This window comes from Telopea speciosissima, chromosome 10 (assembly GCF_018873765.1).
Source record: "Telopea speciosissima isolate NSW1024214 ecotype Mountain lineage chromosome 10, Tspe_v1, whole genome shotgun sequence".
Classification (NCBI taxonomy): Eukaryota; Viridiplantae; Streptophyta; class Magnoliopsida; order Proteales; family Proteaceae; genus Telopea; species Telopea speciosissima.
In genome coordinates this window covers 6,129,899-6,150,588 of record NC_057925.1, presented here as the reverse complement: position 1 = coordinate 6,150,588, position 20,690 = coordinate 6,129,899, and the positions used below count along the sequence as shown (strand labels likewise).

At 39.1% G+C, this 20,690-nt stretch overlaps 1 protein-coding gene across 1 annotated transcript; it reads left to right on the top strand.

Annotated features, from left to right (window-relative positions):
- The first annotated feature begins 12,089 nt into the window (after window positions 1-12,089).
- Window positions 12,090-16,770, top strand: LOC122643883 (rhodanese-like domain-containing protein 9, chloroplastic). Its single transcript, XM_043837454.1, has 6 exons — window positions 12,090-12,245; window positions 13,198-13,439; window positions 13,563-13,713; window positions 14,717-14,802; window positions 16,378-16,482; window positions 16,603-16,770. Exons 1-6 carry the CDS (start codon window positions 12,205-12,207, stop codon window positions 16,671-16,673), a joined length of 696 nt encoding a protein of 231 aa, XP_043693389.1. The 5' UTR covers window positions 12,090-12,204; the 3' UTR covers window positions 16,674-16,770.
- The last annotated feature ends 3,920 nt before the right edge of the window (window positions 16,771-20,690 follow it).

Below are 20,690 nucleotides of genomic sequence, written 5' to 3'. Positions count from 1 at the left end.
GAAAGTGGGAAAGTCATGTTATTTCGGTTGAGGTTTAAGGGAATGATGCCAGCTATAATAATATAGAGTTATCTAGAAGACACTGATCTGTAAAAGCTACATATACGCCATACGTAGTTATGAATGGACATGAAGAATTAATATCTCCTTCTCATTCTCTCTTTCTAGGAGGACCTACCCTCTAAAGTAGAATTATCCTTAGTTTACTCCCCATTCCCTGTCATAGACCCAATGAACTAGTATATCCGGTTTTTGATATGGACAATATGTTCAAGTATTTTCAAATTGTAGATTGTCGAGATGAGTTGCTAGAGTCTACACTAGAGTTATATAATCAAAGATTGGACTCGGCTCCTGTCCAGCACCCTGCCCGGGCTGCTTGTGCAATGCCGGACACAGTGAGACGTAAAAAGATTGTCTCACCCCTGTCCGAGTGCCTTGCCCGAGCAGGGGTGAGCCGGTCTTTTCATACCTCACCAAGTTCGACGCTGCACATGCAGCCCGGACAAGGTGCTGGACAGAATCCTTTTAGTAGTTTTCATGGGTTTTTGTCTTTAAGAAGTCGGATAAGGGAGTTCTGAAGGGGTTAGTGCAGTTGGCTTGGAGGGGACATGAGACTCCGTCTCAGGAAGCGAGGTCTCGTGATCAAACCTTCGTCGCCCCATAATTTCTTGGGGCCACCCGCCTGAGGCTCACTAGGGCCCAGAAGCTCCCAGTTCGTGCGTGGCGCAGGGATCATGTACGAGCCCGGGGGGATTTAGTCGGCCTAAAGTCGGATACCCCTCCTGTCTACAAAAAAAAAAAACAAAAAAAAAAAACGAAGAAGAAGAACTTGAAAGAAAGCATCCGATACTGAATCCTATTGATTTTCGTGAACTCTCTTTTGAGTCGCTCTAGTTTCATTAAAATATGATTTGCATTTTGGCCATTGTTTTCTTCTTTTAATTTGTAAAATAACATAAAATCAATAAAACTTATATTGAATTTAAATCACTAAAGATTTGGGGCCAATTCTAACCAAGTCAAATTGGAATCGGCCTTTACTTAATATGCTTTAACCTTGCTGTAGAGCACCGAGCACGCTCCTCCCCTAAATTTTTTTCTTTAGAAATGAACGGAGGAAGGGGATGAAGTTCAATTTGATTTTTTAGAAAATACATTATAGTGAATCTACCCTTTTTTTTGGATGAATCTACCTTGATCTTTTTTTTTAGAAAATAATTTAAAATTTCTTACTTTTAAAACAATTGATTGGGATAGTTACAAAAGAAAAAAATGATTACCAGGACCTTCCCTTTTAACAATTAGAGAAAAATGGTACAAATATTGGAAAAAAAATAACTCTATCTGGTTGCGTGGCTCTTGCGTCTAGAGTCTTCAAATATATGAGCGCATGAAAGTACCACCTTGCCCCTCATGAAATTAAAAATTGCATCTGTATTGATGTTCCTGTGTTTACTCTCATTGGCCCTCGCACTAGTGCAGGTGTCTACACGATCAAACACATATATATTTTACTAATTTTTAATTTATCCTTAAACCATTATAATTGATCATGAGACAAGGTCTCTTCCCCCAATTGTCAGCATGTTTATTGCCACCCTCTCGATAAGCCTTCCTATCAAGAAGTAACTTTGGGGTGGGGGGAGGGGGATCAAGTATTTCTAAAGCAAGAATAATAAGTTAGTTGTTTATTGGGAGCAGATTTCCTACACCAACAGTGTGGAAGCCATTTCCACAAGGATTGGTTATTCTATTCACATAACATTATTTCTTGAAATTCACACTTTATAGACATATTGTCCATGTCATAATCTCATTATGAATTATATTAATCTGACTTCAACACGTGTCAATATAATTAAAATTGTGTGAAAGGTGAAACGTGTTGGAAAATATTTAAGAACATAGACAATAAAAAAAGAAATAAGGAAAAGATACATATACATATATGATATATATCCAAAGGATTCTTCATTTATCTAATGTCAAATGCCAAAAAAAAATCTCGATCCAATCAAATAGAAAAGCTGTACATGAGAAAGCATTCGTCCACATAGGAAACTTTTACCCTTACGCTTTTAAGAAACTATATTAAAACAAGGAATTTCCCCCATCTCATCTCTTTGCTTGTTAGAGACTGTTGAAACAACAAAATTCAAGAAGTTAAAGAGCTGGTAAAAAATTTAAGCTAGAAGCTAGCTAGGGTTTTAATGTGCTTTGCCTCTAATTTCTTTATCTCTTTTATAGTTGTCAGATAAATGTACAATGAGTCTCGGACACAAGACCCTGACACCCCTGAAAATTTGCCTATACTCAACACCCCCTCTTATTGGAAAATACTCACCCGTCCCCTTATATTAGAGGATTATACTATATTACAACTTAGTCTTCACCGTTAATTTTATGCGGTTAAGTAATGAAGTTAACAAGTTAAATATTTTTAAATCTTTAAACTACCCTTGATCATATGTAGAATTACTTTTTTACCCTTGGATCTAAAAACCCTAAAATCGATCATCTTCTTCACACCACTCTCTTTCTCACATGACCTGCAATTCAATCTCCGCCAGTCCAAACCAGCAGAAGAGTCGCTAAAAAAGAGAAAGAGAAGAAATACAAAGAAAAGCAACTTCAAGTGGATGATTCATTTTCAAGATGGAGAGGGACAGAAAAGAGAGAAAGAATTGAACCAAACTGAGGCTAAATCTTCTCCTTTCTCATGTCATATGACCATAGACATGTACAATGAGTCTGGGACACATGACCCTCCCTTCAGTAAATCCTATCTCAAAGATTTGGTGGGTTGAATTGTTCAACATGATCAGATGATATTCCACCATGATCTGCACTGTAACTTGTTTTCACTCTGATTTCTTAATCATTAAAAAAAAAAAAAAAAAAAAACCTCTTATTGGGACCATGGTTTTAGTGCACAGAACGGTTATTGAGAACACGAAAAATCGATACGATATCGACACGGTATCGGCTTAGATCAACTGTATTGAACAAAATTACCTATTGATTTCCTTAAAAAATGAGTTTTCGGACCAATTTACCCCTTGTCCATACCGTGCTACCAATACAATATCGATAACGATGACTAACAAAACCGATACATATCGCCCAATACAAACGATATGATACCGATACATAGAACCATGATTAAGACTACACAAAACATAGGGCAAGAGTTCGAAGTAAACTGACGACAAACACATGGGAGGATAAAATAAGCATGGACAATGAATTGTTTGTTTTTTGTTTTTTCACTGGAAGGAAGAAGAGAGTGAGACACAAAGCTTTTCCCTTAATATAATAACTACTAAATCCAATTAATCTCTTCCAGCCGTGGCGGGAGCTGGAGGCCACCCTGTTTTGGCTGGACTGGATCCTCCAGCTCCTGCCACAGCTGGATGAAACCCAGGTCCCTTCCAAATTGGCGGCAAATGGAGTCACCAATTCTTAGTCTCTTAACAGTTTTGATATGTTTGCATAGAATGAAAATTACACCCAATGCATGCACCGCTTAGCTGAAAACTTGGGTTCTTCACTTCGTATCCAACATGCAATGGTGCTCATGACGAAAAAACAAACGAAGTTGTTTTTTCTTGTTTCCTGCCTGGTACAGTGGTTCAATTCCTCTCATAGGGGGTCAGAAATGATGACCTAATCCCTTGTTGCAACCCACTGCTCGAGAGAAGTTAAAACGGCATTTCCGCCTCTCTATGAGTGGAACTGACCACTGTATCAAGCTGGGCACAAAACAGGAAAAAAATTCCTCTCAAATCTCAATTATTGCCATGGACAAGAGAAAGAAAGAAAGACTGGGAATTGGAAATCCCATATGACCTTCCATCCGATTTCCTGTGAGATCGATGATCTGGATTCTGGATGGGGAGAAAGACGGCAGATTTGAAACTGGAAAATCCTCTAAAGAGTCGTCAAGCATCCACAGCACATGGCATATAAGGACTAGAAAGGGTGAGAGAGTCATTGACAATGTCAAACCATATGGGTCCATTGGTGACCTCATGAACTCTCTCGGAAACCCAAACATAAGTGTTTATTGGTCAAAAGTCAAAAACTATCTTTGATATTTTGGGTTGCTTCTTGTATAAATTGGGACTTGGCAGCATAGATTTTCATGTCTCAATAGGTCTAAATTCATATCAGAGATTCAAAGTCTGGAACTCCAATTAAATCAGTATTAAATCCTGTGTGCAATTCTTATTTTTTGTGAGTTTTTAAGAGCTAGTAAATCAAAAAATGGCCTTCTTGATGTCATCCCTCTTCAGCTGTCTATGGCCTCCTTCCTCCAGTGTCACCGATGATTTAATGGAAGCTGCAGCAGATGATCCTTCCTCCGGTGTCTCCATCTCCGATGATTTAATGGAAGCTGCAGATGATCTTCAAAACCAAAAGAAGAGCCCTCCGATGGAGTCTGATCAGAAAGAGAAACCCTTGAAAGCCAAGACAAAGGGAAGATTTTCTTACTTCCCTTTCAACGAATACCTTGTACCCTACACTGTTTCTTTTATTGTGGGTAGATGTTGATCATCAAACACACTGTAAAAATCAAAGTCCCCATTGTTTGTTTCTATTTTAATTTTTTAAGAGTGTTAGATTTAAAATATATTTTATTTTATTTTAAGTTTCAAAATTTTTTGATTGCTTTGTTATGGTGTGGGACCCATGTGATCAAAGAAGTAATTCCAAAGGTTGTAACATTCTATGGGTACCCTAAAGTCTATTCATGGTCACTATCATGAGTGGGAAGGTGGGTCAAGGATATTGAATGAGATTGATTTCTCAATTCATGGCCATAGGTGATGTCTCTCCCTTTATGGGTATTAAGGCATTTATGGTCCTTAGTGGAGAATGACCATTTTATGGGTTTTTAAGGCCTTTATGGTCTTAGTGGAGAATGAATGAATTTTAAGGTCATTCATGACCCTTAGTGGGGAATGACCATGAATTTGGAATTAACCTCCAATTCATGTCCATATTCATGCCCATAAATCTTATTCTTCAATTTGGTCATAAGTGGATGGTTATTCTTGAGAATTCCAAGGGAATGCAAGGATTGGTCTTGGGCCTATATAAACCCAACCAATTGCTTTGTAAGAGACATCTTTGGATACATGTTCATGCCCATACTTAGCAATCACTAGGAGTATTATTCTCTCTCTCTCTCTCTCTTTTCTTCTAAGTGTGTTAGAGGGTTGCTGTGTTGAAGCTCTTGGCTCCTTCAAGGGACTAGAAGGACTGCTTCATCTTCTAGTTGGAGGTTGTTTTATCTTGGGGTAGTGGTGCGAGAACACTCCTTGGCGTGGAGGCATCAATTACCTTAAAGGCAGCACCACAAGTGTGACTCAACCTCAAGCTTGTTCAAGTTGTTGCGGGTGTGGTTCTACATCAAATTCAAGCTTTGGTCTTCTCGTTTCATCCAAAGGTCAAGCCTAGTTTCTACTGCTTAATCTATTGTATTGCAATTCGTGTTGTTTCAATTATTTGTAAGGAATTGTAATACAATTACCCAACAAGTTTAAGGTAATTGATATTATAAGATCTCATGGCTGATCTTGGAGACGTAAGCAACAAGGGTGATGCTTCGAACAACAACACCGCTGATGGAGTTGCCAATGAAGGAAATCCTTCAAACACAAGTATTGAAGGAGCAATCAACAACCAAGAAGGTGGAGTTCCTGTTAGCCGCAATGGTAAGGAGATTCCTCTTTTTCCTACCGTTGACTCAATTCCCACCAATGTTATCCCGTCGGTGGCCGGAGCTTATCCGGTTTGGGTAAGATGAGGATTATCTCGAATTTGACAAGATCGAGCAGTTTGGAGGTCAAAACTTCAAACGATGGAGGCAAATGATGTTGTTTGCATTAGCCCAAATTGGGGTGGTATTTGCCTTGGCCGAACCCATGCCGGAAAAAGTAATGATCCGAAAAGGAGGGCAAAAGGGTGGCTTGGATTCAAGCGGATTACCGAGTGCAAGAATCGAATTTTGAATGCATTATCAAATGACCTATACCATGTGTATAGTTCTTTGGAGTATGCATGTTCGATTTGGAATGCGTTGGTAAAAAAGTACTCTCTTGAGGATGCTGGTTCAAGGAAGTACTTGGTGGCTAACTTTCTAAACTTTGCTATGAAAGATAGTGACACCGTCTCAAGCCAAATTGATCAATTTCAAATTTTGATTGGAAAGCTAGCAAAGGAAAAGATGGTTCTACCGGAAGAATTTGTGACCGGTGCCTTGATTGAAAAGCTTCCATCTTCTTGGGATGCATTTAAGGCGTCTATGAAACATAAGAAGACGGAGTTGACTCTAGACCAATTGATTGTAAGGATCAAAATTGAGGAGAAGAACCGGCACAAGGACAAGGGTGAAAAAGACCTTGGGGAAAGACGCCTAAAAGCGAACTTGGTAGAGACCAACAAACAAAACAAGAAAAGGAAGAATCGTCAAGCCAATGATGAGCCTTCTTTCAAGAAGAAGAAACTTGCTTGTTTTGTGTGTGGTAAGCTAGGACACTTCAAAAAAGATTGTCGGTTCAGGAAGAAAAATTCTGAAAAGGTGAACCTAGTTGAAGACAACGTCTTTATTGCTATGGTCACGGAAGTAAATTTGATTGAAAAATCAAAAGATTGGGTATTGGATACCGGTGCCACAAGACATATTTGTGGTGATCTGAAGATGTTTTCCTCTTATTCCATGAATACAGAGGATGAAAAGGTATTTATGGGGAATTCCCAAAGTGCTCCTGTTATGGGAAAAGGAAAAGTGACTTTGAAACTCACTTCAGGGAAGACTATGGTTCTCACCAATGTTCTTCATGTGCTAGATATTAGGCGCAATTTAATTTCAGTTCCTTTGCTTAATAAAGTAGGAATGAAATTGGCTTTTGAAAGTGATAAGGCGGTTATCACTAAAAACAATGTTTTTGTGAGGAAGGGATACCTTAGTGAGGGGTTGTTTATACTAAGTGTTGGAAATATTGTAATTGAGAAAACTAGTACTTCTTCTGCTTACATGATTGCCTCTTCTAACTTTTTTGATTTGTGGCATGGTAGGTTGGGTCATAGTAGTGTGAAATATATCACCAAACTATGCAAGTTAGGCATGATCACCGATAAGGTGGAATCCCCTGTAAACAAGTGCATAACTTATGTAGAGGCAAAGTTAACCAAAAAACCTCACAAGACTATGGATAGGAAGAGTAATCTCTTGGAATTAATCCATAGTGACTTATGTGACTACAAGTCATATGAGTCTAGGGGAGGAAACAACTATGTCATAACTTTCATAGATGACCACTCTAGTTATACCATGGTGTATTTACTCAAATCAAAGGATGAGGCCGGAAAGGCGTTCATATCTTACAAAATGAAAGTTGAAAATCAACTTGGTAAGAAGGTTAAGAGACTTAGAACTGATAGAGGGGCTGAGTACTTTAACCTTGATAAGTTTTGTGAGGAAAATAGAATTATCCATGAAACAACCGCTCCATACCAACCGGAATCAAATGGGGTTGCCGAAAGGAAAAATAGGTCTCTTAAAGAGATGATGAACTCTATGTTATTGAGTTCAGGTGTACCACTTGATATGTGGGGGGAAGCCATGCTATCGGCATGTTATCTATCAAATAGAATCCCACATAGCAAGACTGGTATGGTTCCATTTGAGAAATGGTTTGGTAGGAAACCAAGTCTAAAACATCTACGGGTTTGGGGTTGTTTGGCTAAGGTGTTGTTACCGGATTCCAAGAAAAGAAAATTGGGACAAAAAACATGTGATTGTGTGTTTTTGGGTTATGCTACAAATAGTACGGCATACCGGTTCATGGTGATCAAAGCTATGGATGATGTTATTGAACCAAATAGCATCATCGAATCAAGATACGTTGAGTTTTTTAAAAATTTATTTCCCTTTAAGTCCATATTACCTATAAGTAAGGATAGTCAATTGACTAATGGGGAAATTGAGTCAAATGAAAGGGTTACCAATCAAGAATTGAGTAATGATGACGAAAGTCGGCCTAGGATGAGCAAGCGACTCAAAAGACCCAAATATACAGATGATGAGTGGCTTATCTATTTAGTAGACAAGGATCCTCTTACATACAAAGAGGCTATTACATCACTGGATGCCGTCTTTTGGAAAAAGGCAATCAAGAGTGAACTAGATTCAATCTTGGCGAATAACACTTGGGAATTGGTGGATTTATCATTCGGCTCCAAAACTTTGGAAACCAAGTGGATATTTCGAAAGAAATTAAAAAGTGATGGGTCACTTGATCGTTTCAAGGCCAGACTTGTTGTCAAAGGTTTTAGGCAAAAGCCTAATATTGATTACTTTGACACATTTGCCCCGGTGTCTAAAATTGCCACGATAAGGGTTATGTTGGTAATGACGTCAATATATAACCTGGTCATCCATCAAATGGATATAAAAATGGCATTTCTTAATGGGGACTTAGAGGAGGAAATTTACATAAAGCAACCAGAAGGTTATGTTGTAATTGGCCAAGAGCGAAAGGTTTGCAAACTTCGGAAATCCTTATATGGATTGAAGCAAGCACCGAAGCAATGGCATGAAAAATTGGACAAGGTTCTAATTTCAAATGGATTCGTTGTAAATGACGCTGAAAGATGCTTATATAGCAGGTTTCATGGTGGTAGGGGTGTATTCATACTACTATATGTAGATGATATGCTCATAATGGGAACAAACTTGGAAATGGTTAATCAAGCTAAGAAACTTTTGATGTCTAGTTTCGACACAAAAGACTTAGGAGAGGCTGATATGATCCTTGGGATCAAAATCACCAAGCAAGGAAATCATATTTCATTATCCCAAGCCCGATATGCAGAAAATATACTTAAAAGGTATGGGTACCATGAAGTTTCAGCGGTTAAAACACCTTTTGATATGGGGTGTCACTTGAAAAGGAACCTAGGTGAACCAGTGAATCAAAAAAGATATGCTCAAATTATTAGTTCGGTCACATATCTAATGAATTGTACGCGTCCAGATATTGCCCTTGCGGTAGGAAAGTTGAGTCAACATACTCACAATCCAAGTAAGGAACATTGGAGCGCAGTTGATAGGTTATTAAGGTACCTAAAAGGCACTATAAACTATAGTTTACACTATAGTGGTAAACCAGCAGTTTTGGAAGGGTATTGTGATGCAAATTGGATTTCGGATACAAACGAGTCCTTAGCTACTAGTGGATATGTGTTTACACTAGCAGGCGGTGCAATCTCATGGAAGTCCACAAAGCAATCTTGTGGGACAGGCTCTACCATGGAAGCTGAGTTCATAGCCTTGGAAAAGGCAGGAACGGAAGCCGAATGGCTTAGAAATTTAATGGCCGGTATTCCATTGTGGCAAAAACCGGCGCCATCGGTATCACTACATTGTGATAACCAAGCGGCTATACATCTAGCCAAGAACCGGATATACAATGGTAAGAGGAGGCACATACGCCTCAGACACAACCTTGTGAGACAGTACATAGATGAAGGAATGATAGCTATCGATTATGTGAAGTCAGAAAGTAACCAAGCGACATGTTCACAAAGCCTATGTCTGTCAAGAACTTGTGTAATGCATCTACAGGAATGGGGTTAATGCCTAATCCATAGGTCATGTGATGGACACCCTACCTATGTGAAGAGGCTAAATGCCTGAATTAGGTTCAAGGGGTACAAACAAAATCACTGGTTGACCGGTTTTGTACTACTACTTGTATAAATATTCATTTCAAGCTGTAGATGGTGAAAGTAGTACTACCACAAAGAAAGAGGTTGAGCGGTAAAGCTCTTAATTAGTCTAATCCCAGGAAATGTGGGGGTGTGTCAGTTGTGGTGCACACTAGGGACTAACCTAAGTGAATGTAGGGGGTGTGGCCGCCGCCGATGAGAACTTATAGGCGAGTTCTCTAAAACATTCACGAGTTCAAGATAAGGGATATGGCCGGTTCAAAAGTCCAAAGTAATTTTATGATGGGTAGCACAAGAGTCGACCTATGGGATATGGTTGATGGGACGGTCAGCTACACCAATGAGAAAAGGTTCAAGGAGTCTGACTCCACCTCTACTCTATAGCGCGGTTCATTAGACCTAGTGTAGGTTCAAGTCCGGAAGACACCTACAACGATGTGTCCTATAGTGTTTAATTCAGTCACAGCATGTGTGTCTCATGTCGTTTTGAAATTTGTGGGGGATTGTTAGATTTAAAATATATTTTATTTTATTTTAAGTTTCAAAATTTTTTGATTGCTTTGTTATGGTGTGGGACCCATGTGATCAAAGAAGTAATTTCAAAGGTTGTAACATTCTATGGGTACCCTAAAGTCTATTCATGGTCACTATCATGAGTGGGAAGGTGGGTCAAGGATATTGAATGAGATTGATTTCTCAATTCATGGTCATAGGTGATGTCTCTCCCTTTATGGGTATTAAGGCCTTTATGGTCCTTAGTGGAGAATGACCATTTTATAGGTTTTTAAGGCATTTATGGTCTTAGTGGAGAATGAATGAATTTTAAGGTCATTCATGACCCTTAGTGGGGAATGACCATGAATTTGGAATTAACCTCCAATTCATGTCCATATTCATGCCCATAAATCTTATTCTTCAATTTGGTCATAAGTGGATGGTTATTCTTGAGAATTCCAAGGGAATGCAAGGATTGTTCTTGGGCCTATATAAACCCAACCAATTGCTTTGTAAGAGACATCTTTGGATACATGTTCATGCCCATACTTAGCAATCACTAGGAGTATTATTCTCTCTCTCTCTCTCTCTTTTCTTCTAAGTGTGTTAGAGGGTTGCTGTGTTGAAGCTCTTGGCTCCTTCAAGGGACTAGAAGGACTGCTTCATCTTCTAGTTGGAGGTTGTTTTATCTTGGGGTAGTGGTGCAGAACACTCCTTGGCAGTAGGAGGCATCAATTACCTTAAAGGCAGCACCACAAGTGTGACTCAACCTCAAGCTTGTTCAAGTTGTTGCGGGTGTGGTTCTACATCAAATTCAAGCTTTGGTCTTCTCGTTTCAGCCAAAGGTCAAGCCTAGTTTCTACTGCTTAATCTATTGTATTGCAATTCGTGTTGTTTCAATTATTTGTAAGGAATTGTAATACAATTACCCAACAAAGAAAGGGTCTAAATTCTTTCAGGTCATGGATACATGTAGTGAGATGGTGTATTGTATGAGAGAGCAATTCAAATATTGGGGCCAAACACTAACGAGATGCTTCCTATAAGGTTATCAGATAGTACTATTACAAGTCATATATTATGAATCAAACCAAATGGCTAGTGGTAACCAATCCTTTCCTAGTGATTTCACTCTGGCAGTAAATTGCCCTTTTCGTACGAGGGTTGGGATAGAGGATCGATCGATTGACTCTGATATCATTGATATGAATTTTCGAAGAATTCAACCCCATAAATTGATTTATAAAGTGAGAGAACCCATGATCATATCAATCTACACCAAATCTGTATGGGATCAAACCCCCTTGGTCAGTCCAATCAGTTTCCGTTTTTTTATTTTTATCAATCTCCAAAACCTCAATCCAAAACCGGATTATTATCCTCTCCAATTCCTTAACTACCTCATTAGTGCTAGGTGGATATCCAGACACCTGTCAGGTTGGTCATCCAACGATCAATGAGCTCGGACTATCGGATGGCCAAGCTGCCATGTATCGACATCTCCACCTAGCACTGCCGCACTCCCGAACTTTAGGGAATTGGAGTGGATAATTTTCCAATTTTGATCGGTCAGTTGGGATCAATCTAACCGGTTCATGTAGGATTTTGACACCCCTAAATTGTAAATAATGTTGAAGAACAGAATCCAAGGCGCAGCATAGTGTATATCCTGTTAGGATCTCCTTAATCACACGTCAGCATGGCTATGATCGACTCTTTTTTATTTATTTATTTTTCCTGCTGTCAACAATGATCGACTCGTGTAACGTGTAACGAAGGAAAATATCCACTACTAAATTTATGTGCCACGTGGCGAACTACCATTGAGTCTCTTTATTTCTTGGGCCAGCTCGCGACCACCAACACCCATTCTTACTGCAACTCTTGGGTCTGGAAGCTCCATTCTGTAAGAATCCCCGGCTCAGACAGAGAGAGAGAGAGGGAGAAGCTCTAAAGCGGAGGAAGAAGATGGCCGGCCTTTGTTTCTGCACTGCCCTTTCTTCTCGGAGGTAATTTCTTGCAGATTTGGCTAATTCATTGGTTTATATTTTCATCATTTCAATCGGTTCTTGCTTGTCACACCGTCGAATACGATCTCAGATTCGATAAGCTGCCTAGAATTTGAATTTCTGTAGGCTCTTAACCTATTCAGCAAAAAATCAGTTTTCTTTGCATTTTTTTGTTTTTGTGTTTTTGTATGGATAAAATTTTGAGAATTCAGTAAAAATGGAGAAATTTTCAAAGAAGTGTGTGGAGGTTATTATAAATAATTTTCGTGCAAATGGATTGAATGATCTTTAGCTCATTTATCTGAAGCAAAATGTGAAATGGAATGGCGCACATTAAGGAAACATTTTTCTCTTTTTATTTCTCACGGATGAAGCCTAAATGCAATAAATTTGTATCTGGATCAAGATGATCTTATTTTAGTGAATTTCTCTACAAGCAAAGCAACATAAAATGGAAATTTTGGGTCGTTGGCTACAATGATAAATGATAAGTAATTGAGATTTCCATGATTTACTGCTGCAATCAATTCGTGTGGTTGATTCTTTCTTGTCTAATTTTGATCATGTGCCAAAAATTTGAATTCCTGTAAGTATTTTGATCTTTTAGGCTATAAAGTTTTCAATATTTCAGTAAGACTGAATATCCTGGAGGTGACTCCAGGATGGAATTCTTGTAAGCATTCTTCCTGAAAACAAATATTCTTTTGCTCAGTTATCTGAAAAAATGTGATATGGCACACATTACAGAAGCTTTTGATCTTTCAACAATGAAAAAAATCCGAATGATCAAATTTTAGTGAAGTTCTTTACTAACCAATTTAGGGGATAAAAAAGGAAGAAATATATGGTGATTAGACATTATGGTAAATGGTAATTGAGATTCCAATGGTTTGGGTGAAATTATTTTTTTACTTGGAATAGAAGAATTCAAGCTGAGATTGGGGAATTTCAGGACAACATGGTTGGTTCTTGAAACCAACCTTGCAGGGAATATGCTTTACAAACCACTCCATAAGAGAAGCATGGTACTTAGAGCTGAAGTGAATTACGTGAATGCTGAGGAGGCAAAGAAACTCATTGCTGTTGATGGGTATGCAGTCTTGGATGTCCGAGACAAATCTCAGTATGATCGTGCACATATAAAGTCTTGTTATCATGTGCCCCTATTTATTGAAAACAAGGACAATGACCTTGGTATGCATTATGCTCCCAGATTTTGTTGTGTTAGTCACATTCATGATTTTTTTCCCCCCAGTGGTGATACCACTTACCTACCAAACCTTGTTTTTCTCATTCTGAACCATTTGATTCTTACAGGTACAATTGTAAAGCGAACAGTGCACAACAACTTTGCAGGGCTGTTCTTTGGGTTGCTATTCACTAAACTTAATCCCAATTTTGTGCAATCCATTAAAAGCCAGTTCTCAACTGACAGTAAATTGTTACTTGTTTGTCAAGAAGGGCTAAGGTTAGGTTCATTTTGATGATCCTTTTGTTTATCCTTGTTACTGGTGAACTACAATAATTGCCTTGCATAGGAAGGGGAACTTATAGTTCAGTTAGGAACATTATCCATCATCAAACCTTGGCTAGTGAACAACCTTTTACTAGAAGCATATAACTTAAAACCATACTAACAGTTACCAATGCAAGATCTTGAAGCTGAAAAAGATCTAGGGATCAGGAACAGTCCATGCAATGCGTGGCTATCGTTCTTTGCTTCAGGACATGACATTATTGTTGTATATCTCACATCTTCATAAAATGTGTGTGTGTGTGTTTTTAAGACTAACAGTGTTTTTTTTTAGGTAACTCAATGAGAAACTGCTTTTGAAAAACAGATGGTGCCTCATTCCTCTATATTATAATGGACAATAATGTCAATATAAATTTCTAAGTTACCTAGACCCCTTAAAAACACCTTTTTTGTTGAGTTTTGTTAATGACTATAAAGCAAAATAAAAATAAGAAAAGATTTTACAAGAAACAAATGTTTAAAAAGCGCCTTTCCATGAAAAGAGTGGTACCAAACATAACGTCAATCTTTGTTGTTAGATTCTTCCAAGTAGATTAAAATGTATTTCATTTCATAAAACCTTGTGCTGCTGAACAATACAACATTAGGAATTTGATTACTTGGAATTGAGAAAATATTTAATTGCATTACTTGGTTGACTCATGAAAATCCTTTCCCTTAATCATGTTTATGATTGTCATTGTCATTCTTGAAATATAACATTTTTATAGACATCAAAGAATTTGAGGCAGTGGTTTTGCATTTGCTGTATGCCTTCAGGCATTTTGGTAATTAGAGCTTTTGTTCTTTCTGCTGTCAAAAAGTAAGGCCTGCTTTCTTGCTTCTAATTCTACACGACACCTTGCCAACCTCATTACCTCCCATGTGAATGGTTTTCCCCTTGTCTGGATTTTGGAAACTATTTGACAGGGTTGTATCTCTCTTCTGATTTAAGGTCTGCTGCAGCTGCTAATAAGCTAGAGGAAGCTGGCTTCCAAAACTTGTCATGTATGACATCAGGTCTTCAGTCAGTGAAACCAGGTCAAAGGATGAACCCTTAATTTATTGGGGAAATTACAGGATTACTTAAAACATGAGTTTTACTTACAAAATTAGCCACCAAACCTTTAACTAATCTACCTAACACAAAGATGGGTGTTACAAAAATTACCCAAAACAGTGGCCACTCCATCACCCATGTAAGTTTTTTTACAATTTTGCCCTTGATTTCCCTCTCTCACTCTCCCGTCTCCTTTCTTTCCTCCCTAAGGATTAGAAGCTTGAAAAACAAGGATTGTGTTGCCCCATATATAACTCCAACCTCCGCAACATTCCCCACAAGGAGACACCACTCCGCCTAGCCGTTTGCCTGAACAACTTCTTTGTCGCCCGCTCCCATGCCTCCGGCACCTCTGACGGCTCCTCCTGAACACCTCAGGCTGGAACCCCTTGCAAAGGTCCTCTGCCACCTTTTCTCCCACATCGCCCTCTCCTTCCCCATCGTCCATCATTCTGTATGTTTCAAGTGGTGCCACCACCTGCCCCACCTCTTCGTCGTTTGCTCTCTCCAATAAGGCAATAGCTCCATCAAAGGTCCTTTCCCTTTGTAAGTCCTCAACTGCACTCAAACCCAAGCTCTTGATTTAAGCCATAATCAACTCACTGGGGACTTCCTCCCCATACAAAGATTTACTCCTATGACTAACCTCACTCTTCTCAATCTCTCTTACAACTACTATTCTGAAAGTAAAAGTTCAGATTCTCAGTTCGTTCCAGGGTTCAACTCCTTGAGCTTTCTTCACTCAGGTCTGCTTCCACACCACCAGGAATTCAGAATCAAGCTCATGATCAGCTATAATTTCAATTGACAAGTCACGAGTCATCAGGGAAATCGAATAGAACAGGAAGGGAATGGCTGAGATATAACAGCAATTCACATTTCGGTTCTATAAAATCAAATCAAACAAAGGTGAATTTGAGACCACAGTGGTCAAGTAGTCTTTCAGGGCAGGGTGTAGCAAACGTCACTACGATGAACAGTTGGAGTTGAATTAGGAAAATGAATAAAAATATGAAAGCTGCTAAAGACCAGAAGAGAGAAGAATATGGCAAAGGTGGAGAGTAGCAGAATGGTTAAGTCTTGTTTCTTCATATCCCTCGCCTTCGTCTCTGTCTCTGCAGACCCTGATCGACAACAATTTCCTGATCTTTGTTATTCTGATAGTTAGTTGTTGGGGTTGGCTCTGCTTCTGTCGCCAGATTTTGAACAACTCACGCATCCAGCAAAGGATGCTGATGAGGCGGGGGAGGCGGCAGTCGAGCAGGGAGGAAAGATAAAAGATGGAAGAGAACAAGAGAGGGAAATCGAGGGCACAAGTGTAATATAAAAGTATATGGTTGAAGGAGTGGGCACTGTTTTGGGTAATTTTGCAATACCCATCTTTGTTTTAGGTAGATTAGGTGGTTAATCTTGTGAAGTGAAACCCATTTTTGAGTAATCTTGTAATTTCCCCTTTTTTTTAATTTTTGTTTTCAACTGTATCTAGAAAGTTGGAGGTAAATAAAAACATTTTATATTTTTTTACACCAAGGCAACCAAGGGTTACCTTTTTGCAGGCACATTTGATTCTGTTGGCTCCACTGAGTTACAAAATGCGGGCAAAGCTGGTTTAGTGACAGTTCAAGGGAAGATTTCAGCAGTCCTTGGGACCGTACTAATCTGTGAGTCCTTTTTCATTACCCTTTTATCATGAACACTAATATTTTGTCTCATACATAATTCGCTGTTCATACTATTCTGTATCTCATAAATACTTAACTGTACATGTTGTCGGATCCCAGGCGCATACCTTTTCATCACCTTCTTCCCTGAACAAGCAGAGAAGCTACTTCAAATGGCCCCTGGTAGTTAACTCTTGAAGGAATGACAAAATTTCAGTATTCTGTCCGGTGGTTGGAAGAAACGGTGATCGTTAGCTGTTCACAATCAATAAGTCCAACAGAATGAAAGATGAATCTGCAAAACAGTTTGCAACATGTATGTGTAATGTCACTCAATCAAAACTTCTTCAGAATGTTTGGATGTGCAACATGCTGTCATTCTGAGATAACCCAAAAATCCATTGTGCAGGGCTGCAGATCTGAAACCTTGCCCAGATTCAAGCATGGTCTGTGTTGGAGAGAGTTAAACTGGGCACATTGGGTTAGTTGTACTTATTGCAATCTGTAAAGTCTTGACATTCTGATTACATTACAAGCTCTGTATGTATGTGTACGATGAAAAGCCAGTTTTTTCCCATGAAAATTCCTTCGGTTTTCAGTTCCTGATGTTCTTACAGACCAAGTGTGACTGATGAGCAAAATTGGTGGACGGAATGGTAAATGAGCTCTTGACTTATTATTTACCATTCTTTCATAGACTCTATCTTTTTCCTCCTTTGGAACCTCTCATGTTATTAAGACCTCACCATCCTTTCCCCTAATGCAAACGATCATAGTAGTAGAGAGAAATGACTGCATAGAACTATAAATCAATGGGAGCTGGTTTGTTGGCCAATTGGCAGTTGATTTAAACGTATCTTTGAGGATTTGCTGAATATTGTACGATTTTTTACTTGTCTAAAATGCAATCAAGTGGAGGAAGTTGCATCTGATAGTCCACCAATCTACCATTATTATTTTTCTTGATCGAAACACCCAAATCAAACATGAATTTATGATTTGGTTTTTTCTATAAACCGAGTTTTCCTTCACCCTGGATCGAGGGGTTCGGATGGCTTGCAGAGGGTAATAGGGTATTGGGGAACAATGGGGAGGTATTATCGACTTTGTATAATAAGGGGGGTGAGAGTACTAACAACAACAACAACAAACCCAATCTTATCCCAACCTAATGGGGTCAGCTACATAGATCCAAAAGAAAAAAGGATAAGAGGAAAGAGGCACAACCCAGCACATCGGAAGAAACTCAGCATATCCTTCCTCACCACTTCTCCTATGGTCATTTTAGGTCTGTCTTTAGCTCTTTTAGCTCCTTCGGTGTGAGAGTAATAATGACCCTATAACAATGGATGTTTCCTCCACCCAACGTTGAGTAAAACTTCAGCCTAACGCCACAACTTTAAACGGGTCTATACTCTATATAAAATTATACACTGCTGTACAACTATGAAGGAGGTTATCATCAATGGTCCAAAGAGCTTCAAAAACTTAATTGACTGCTATTAGGGGAGAAAACATCACCAATTCTCCAAAAGGTTCAAGAGAGAAAGGTAACTCCATTGATTGGATGATTGAAAACAACTGATCCAGTACTGGTTTTCAACTAAACACAATGTATCAAGTGTAACCCTTCTGTGGAAGATATTGTTTCTCTGATCATCCTGGACATAACTAAGTATTGACGTCCAAACTCCGTTCTCAACTCTTTGATACCAATACAGCTCCGACACATAATAAGCTTTTCAATCCGGTCCACCATTTTGAGCCACATCGGAAACTGGATTTAACCAAATGACCGTTGAATTAGTTGTATACTTATATGTGGCAAACTTCAAACTCAGATTCAATCAATACCCACCCATGTATGTTCATGAATCCTTGTATTCTTCAGATATCCATGTATGTCCATTGCAACGATTCGTAGTTTTTAGATTATCAAAGGTTCAAAGCTTTATTTTGTCACTTGGCAAATTCCAATTAATGATACTTTCACTTATAGACAAACGGACTTGATACCCATCCACCCATAAAATTTGGTCGCAATCCAACATGCCACGTAGTAGATATTTGGTATGTCATGAGAAGCTTTTCAAAATGATCGTCTTACATAACCTTTCCTTTAGGGAACTTCTGTGCTGACTGCCTTGCGTCGGTTGGAACTGTTGGTCAATGTGACTTGTTCTGGGATTGTACCCCTCTGTCTTTTCTTTGTAGTTTTTGTACTTTGACTCTCGGGTTGTTTTCTCTCAGGGCTTTAGATAATGAAGAGGGAAACAGGATTGAGCCAAACTTCCAGGGTACACATGTCCTGGAGCCAAAGAGTGGAATTTGATCATGCTAATGATCCCATAATTGACAGGACCCTTTGAGCTAGAGAATCAGCTACACTGTTGATAATCTTCCCTTTGCTAAATTGTAATATTTTAAAGGAAACAATTACCCCCACAACCAATGTACCGTATGCCCTCTCACATGGGTTATTTATTTTTTTTCTCCTTCCTTGACAATGTGGGTCCCATATGGATGAGACCCTTCCTGTGCCACCATTGATATGGCATGGGAGACTTCTCCTCCCTCCCCCCCCCCCCCCACCGCCCACCACACTGGCAGCTTGGAGAACCCTCCCCCTTCATGTAAATAGAAGCTTAATTTTGTGTTAGGAGACAACATCTTGAATCAATCAATACTGTTGTAGAAACCTAACTCTGATTTACAGAAAAGGTATAAAAAAAACAGCAAACTGTAGTTTCTACAAAATAAATGACGAATTCAAAGCTCTATGTTCTTTACAAACCTTGAGTGACTTGGACAGGAAATCAGCTAAATCGGAACTCAGACACAATGTGCACCAGGAAAATAAGGTCCGGCTAAGCTTTTGACTCTTTGAATGTGAGATGAATACATATATGCCTTTCGAACATCAGTACAATATTTATTTTATCAGCAAAAACAGAAGTCAGGCCGGTGGGGGCCAATCTGAATCTGACTTAAGTTCCTAACCCCGAATTACACTCCTAAACAGTCGAGCCAAATTTCACTCGTAAACAATCAAGGAAATTGGCTTCTGCACGGGTAGCTCACAACCTAGGTGGTGTGGCTGCGCCAGAGTGGGCTCAGCAGTCGGCCTATGTTTCCAGGCACACTCGTATGAGGGCAAAAATATTATAAATGTGGGGAAAAGGATCTCTACTTGGTGGTGTTTCCTACAATTTTTTCTCCTCTCAGGTTCCCTGCCCCGTCATAAGGAGGGTGGAAATGACGACCTCACCCCACCCGGGTAGTGTGTTCGGGCAGGGGGTGAGGTCATCATTTCTAGTCCCCTATGAGAGGAACCTACGAATCTGACTGGGCAGCGAACCTGAGAGGAGTTAAATCCGTTTCCTACACCCTCTCATAGGACACCATGAAATGACACCTCTGTCCCCTGGGTAAATGTCTAGGCATGCTCCCCCATTGGCCCAGACGCTTGTGTAGAGACCATGCAATCAAGTAGAGATCTCTTACCCATTAATTTAATAAGAGGGCATGCACCTCACAAGTAACGTTAGAAAATCACACAGGCACAACTTTGAGACCTAGAATCGTGCTTTCGAAATCAATGAAATGGGAGTTCAGATAGAATATACCAAGAAGAACTCCGATGTCTGGCCAAGCTTTTGACTGTTCAAATGTGAATTTTGAATATTTATCAAGGATTAGCCTTTACAATATCAGCAAATTATAGATTTCACAACAGGAGCATTGCTTGTCACATTTCAAAAAAACAATCATTCTTCTCATTTGGATATCTTAGATGGAGCAGTATTGGTGATTTAGTCACATCTGAAGATGCATTGAAGTAATCTGGTCAAAGTTAATGAGGTAGTGCAGCAGTACTAGTTTGTTTTATGAGCAAGAACAATTAGACATGTCAATAAGTGTTCTGAAATCTAGACTGAACCACACATTGGAACTGTTTACACCATAAACCCACAGCTTCTACAGTTGTATTTTAATCTAATGGACTCTCGTTTATGTCAAACCATTGGCATGACAATAATCATCTCAATGAGACTGTCAAAATGGAAAGTCAAACAAACCATCGGACCATATGATAGCCATTTAAACATTTGTATGCCTTCTGAATCATTAAAACTAACCCTATAAGGCTTCTATACAAGTTTGATCTCAATCCTTTAACCAAATAAATACTTTCTCATAAGCAACAT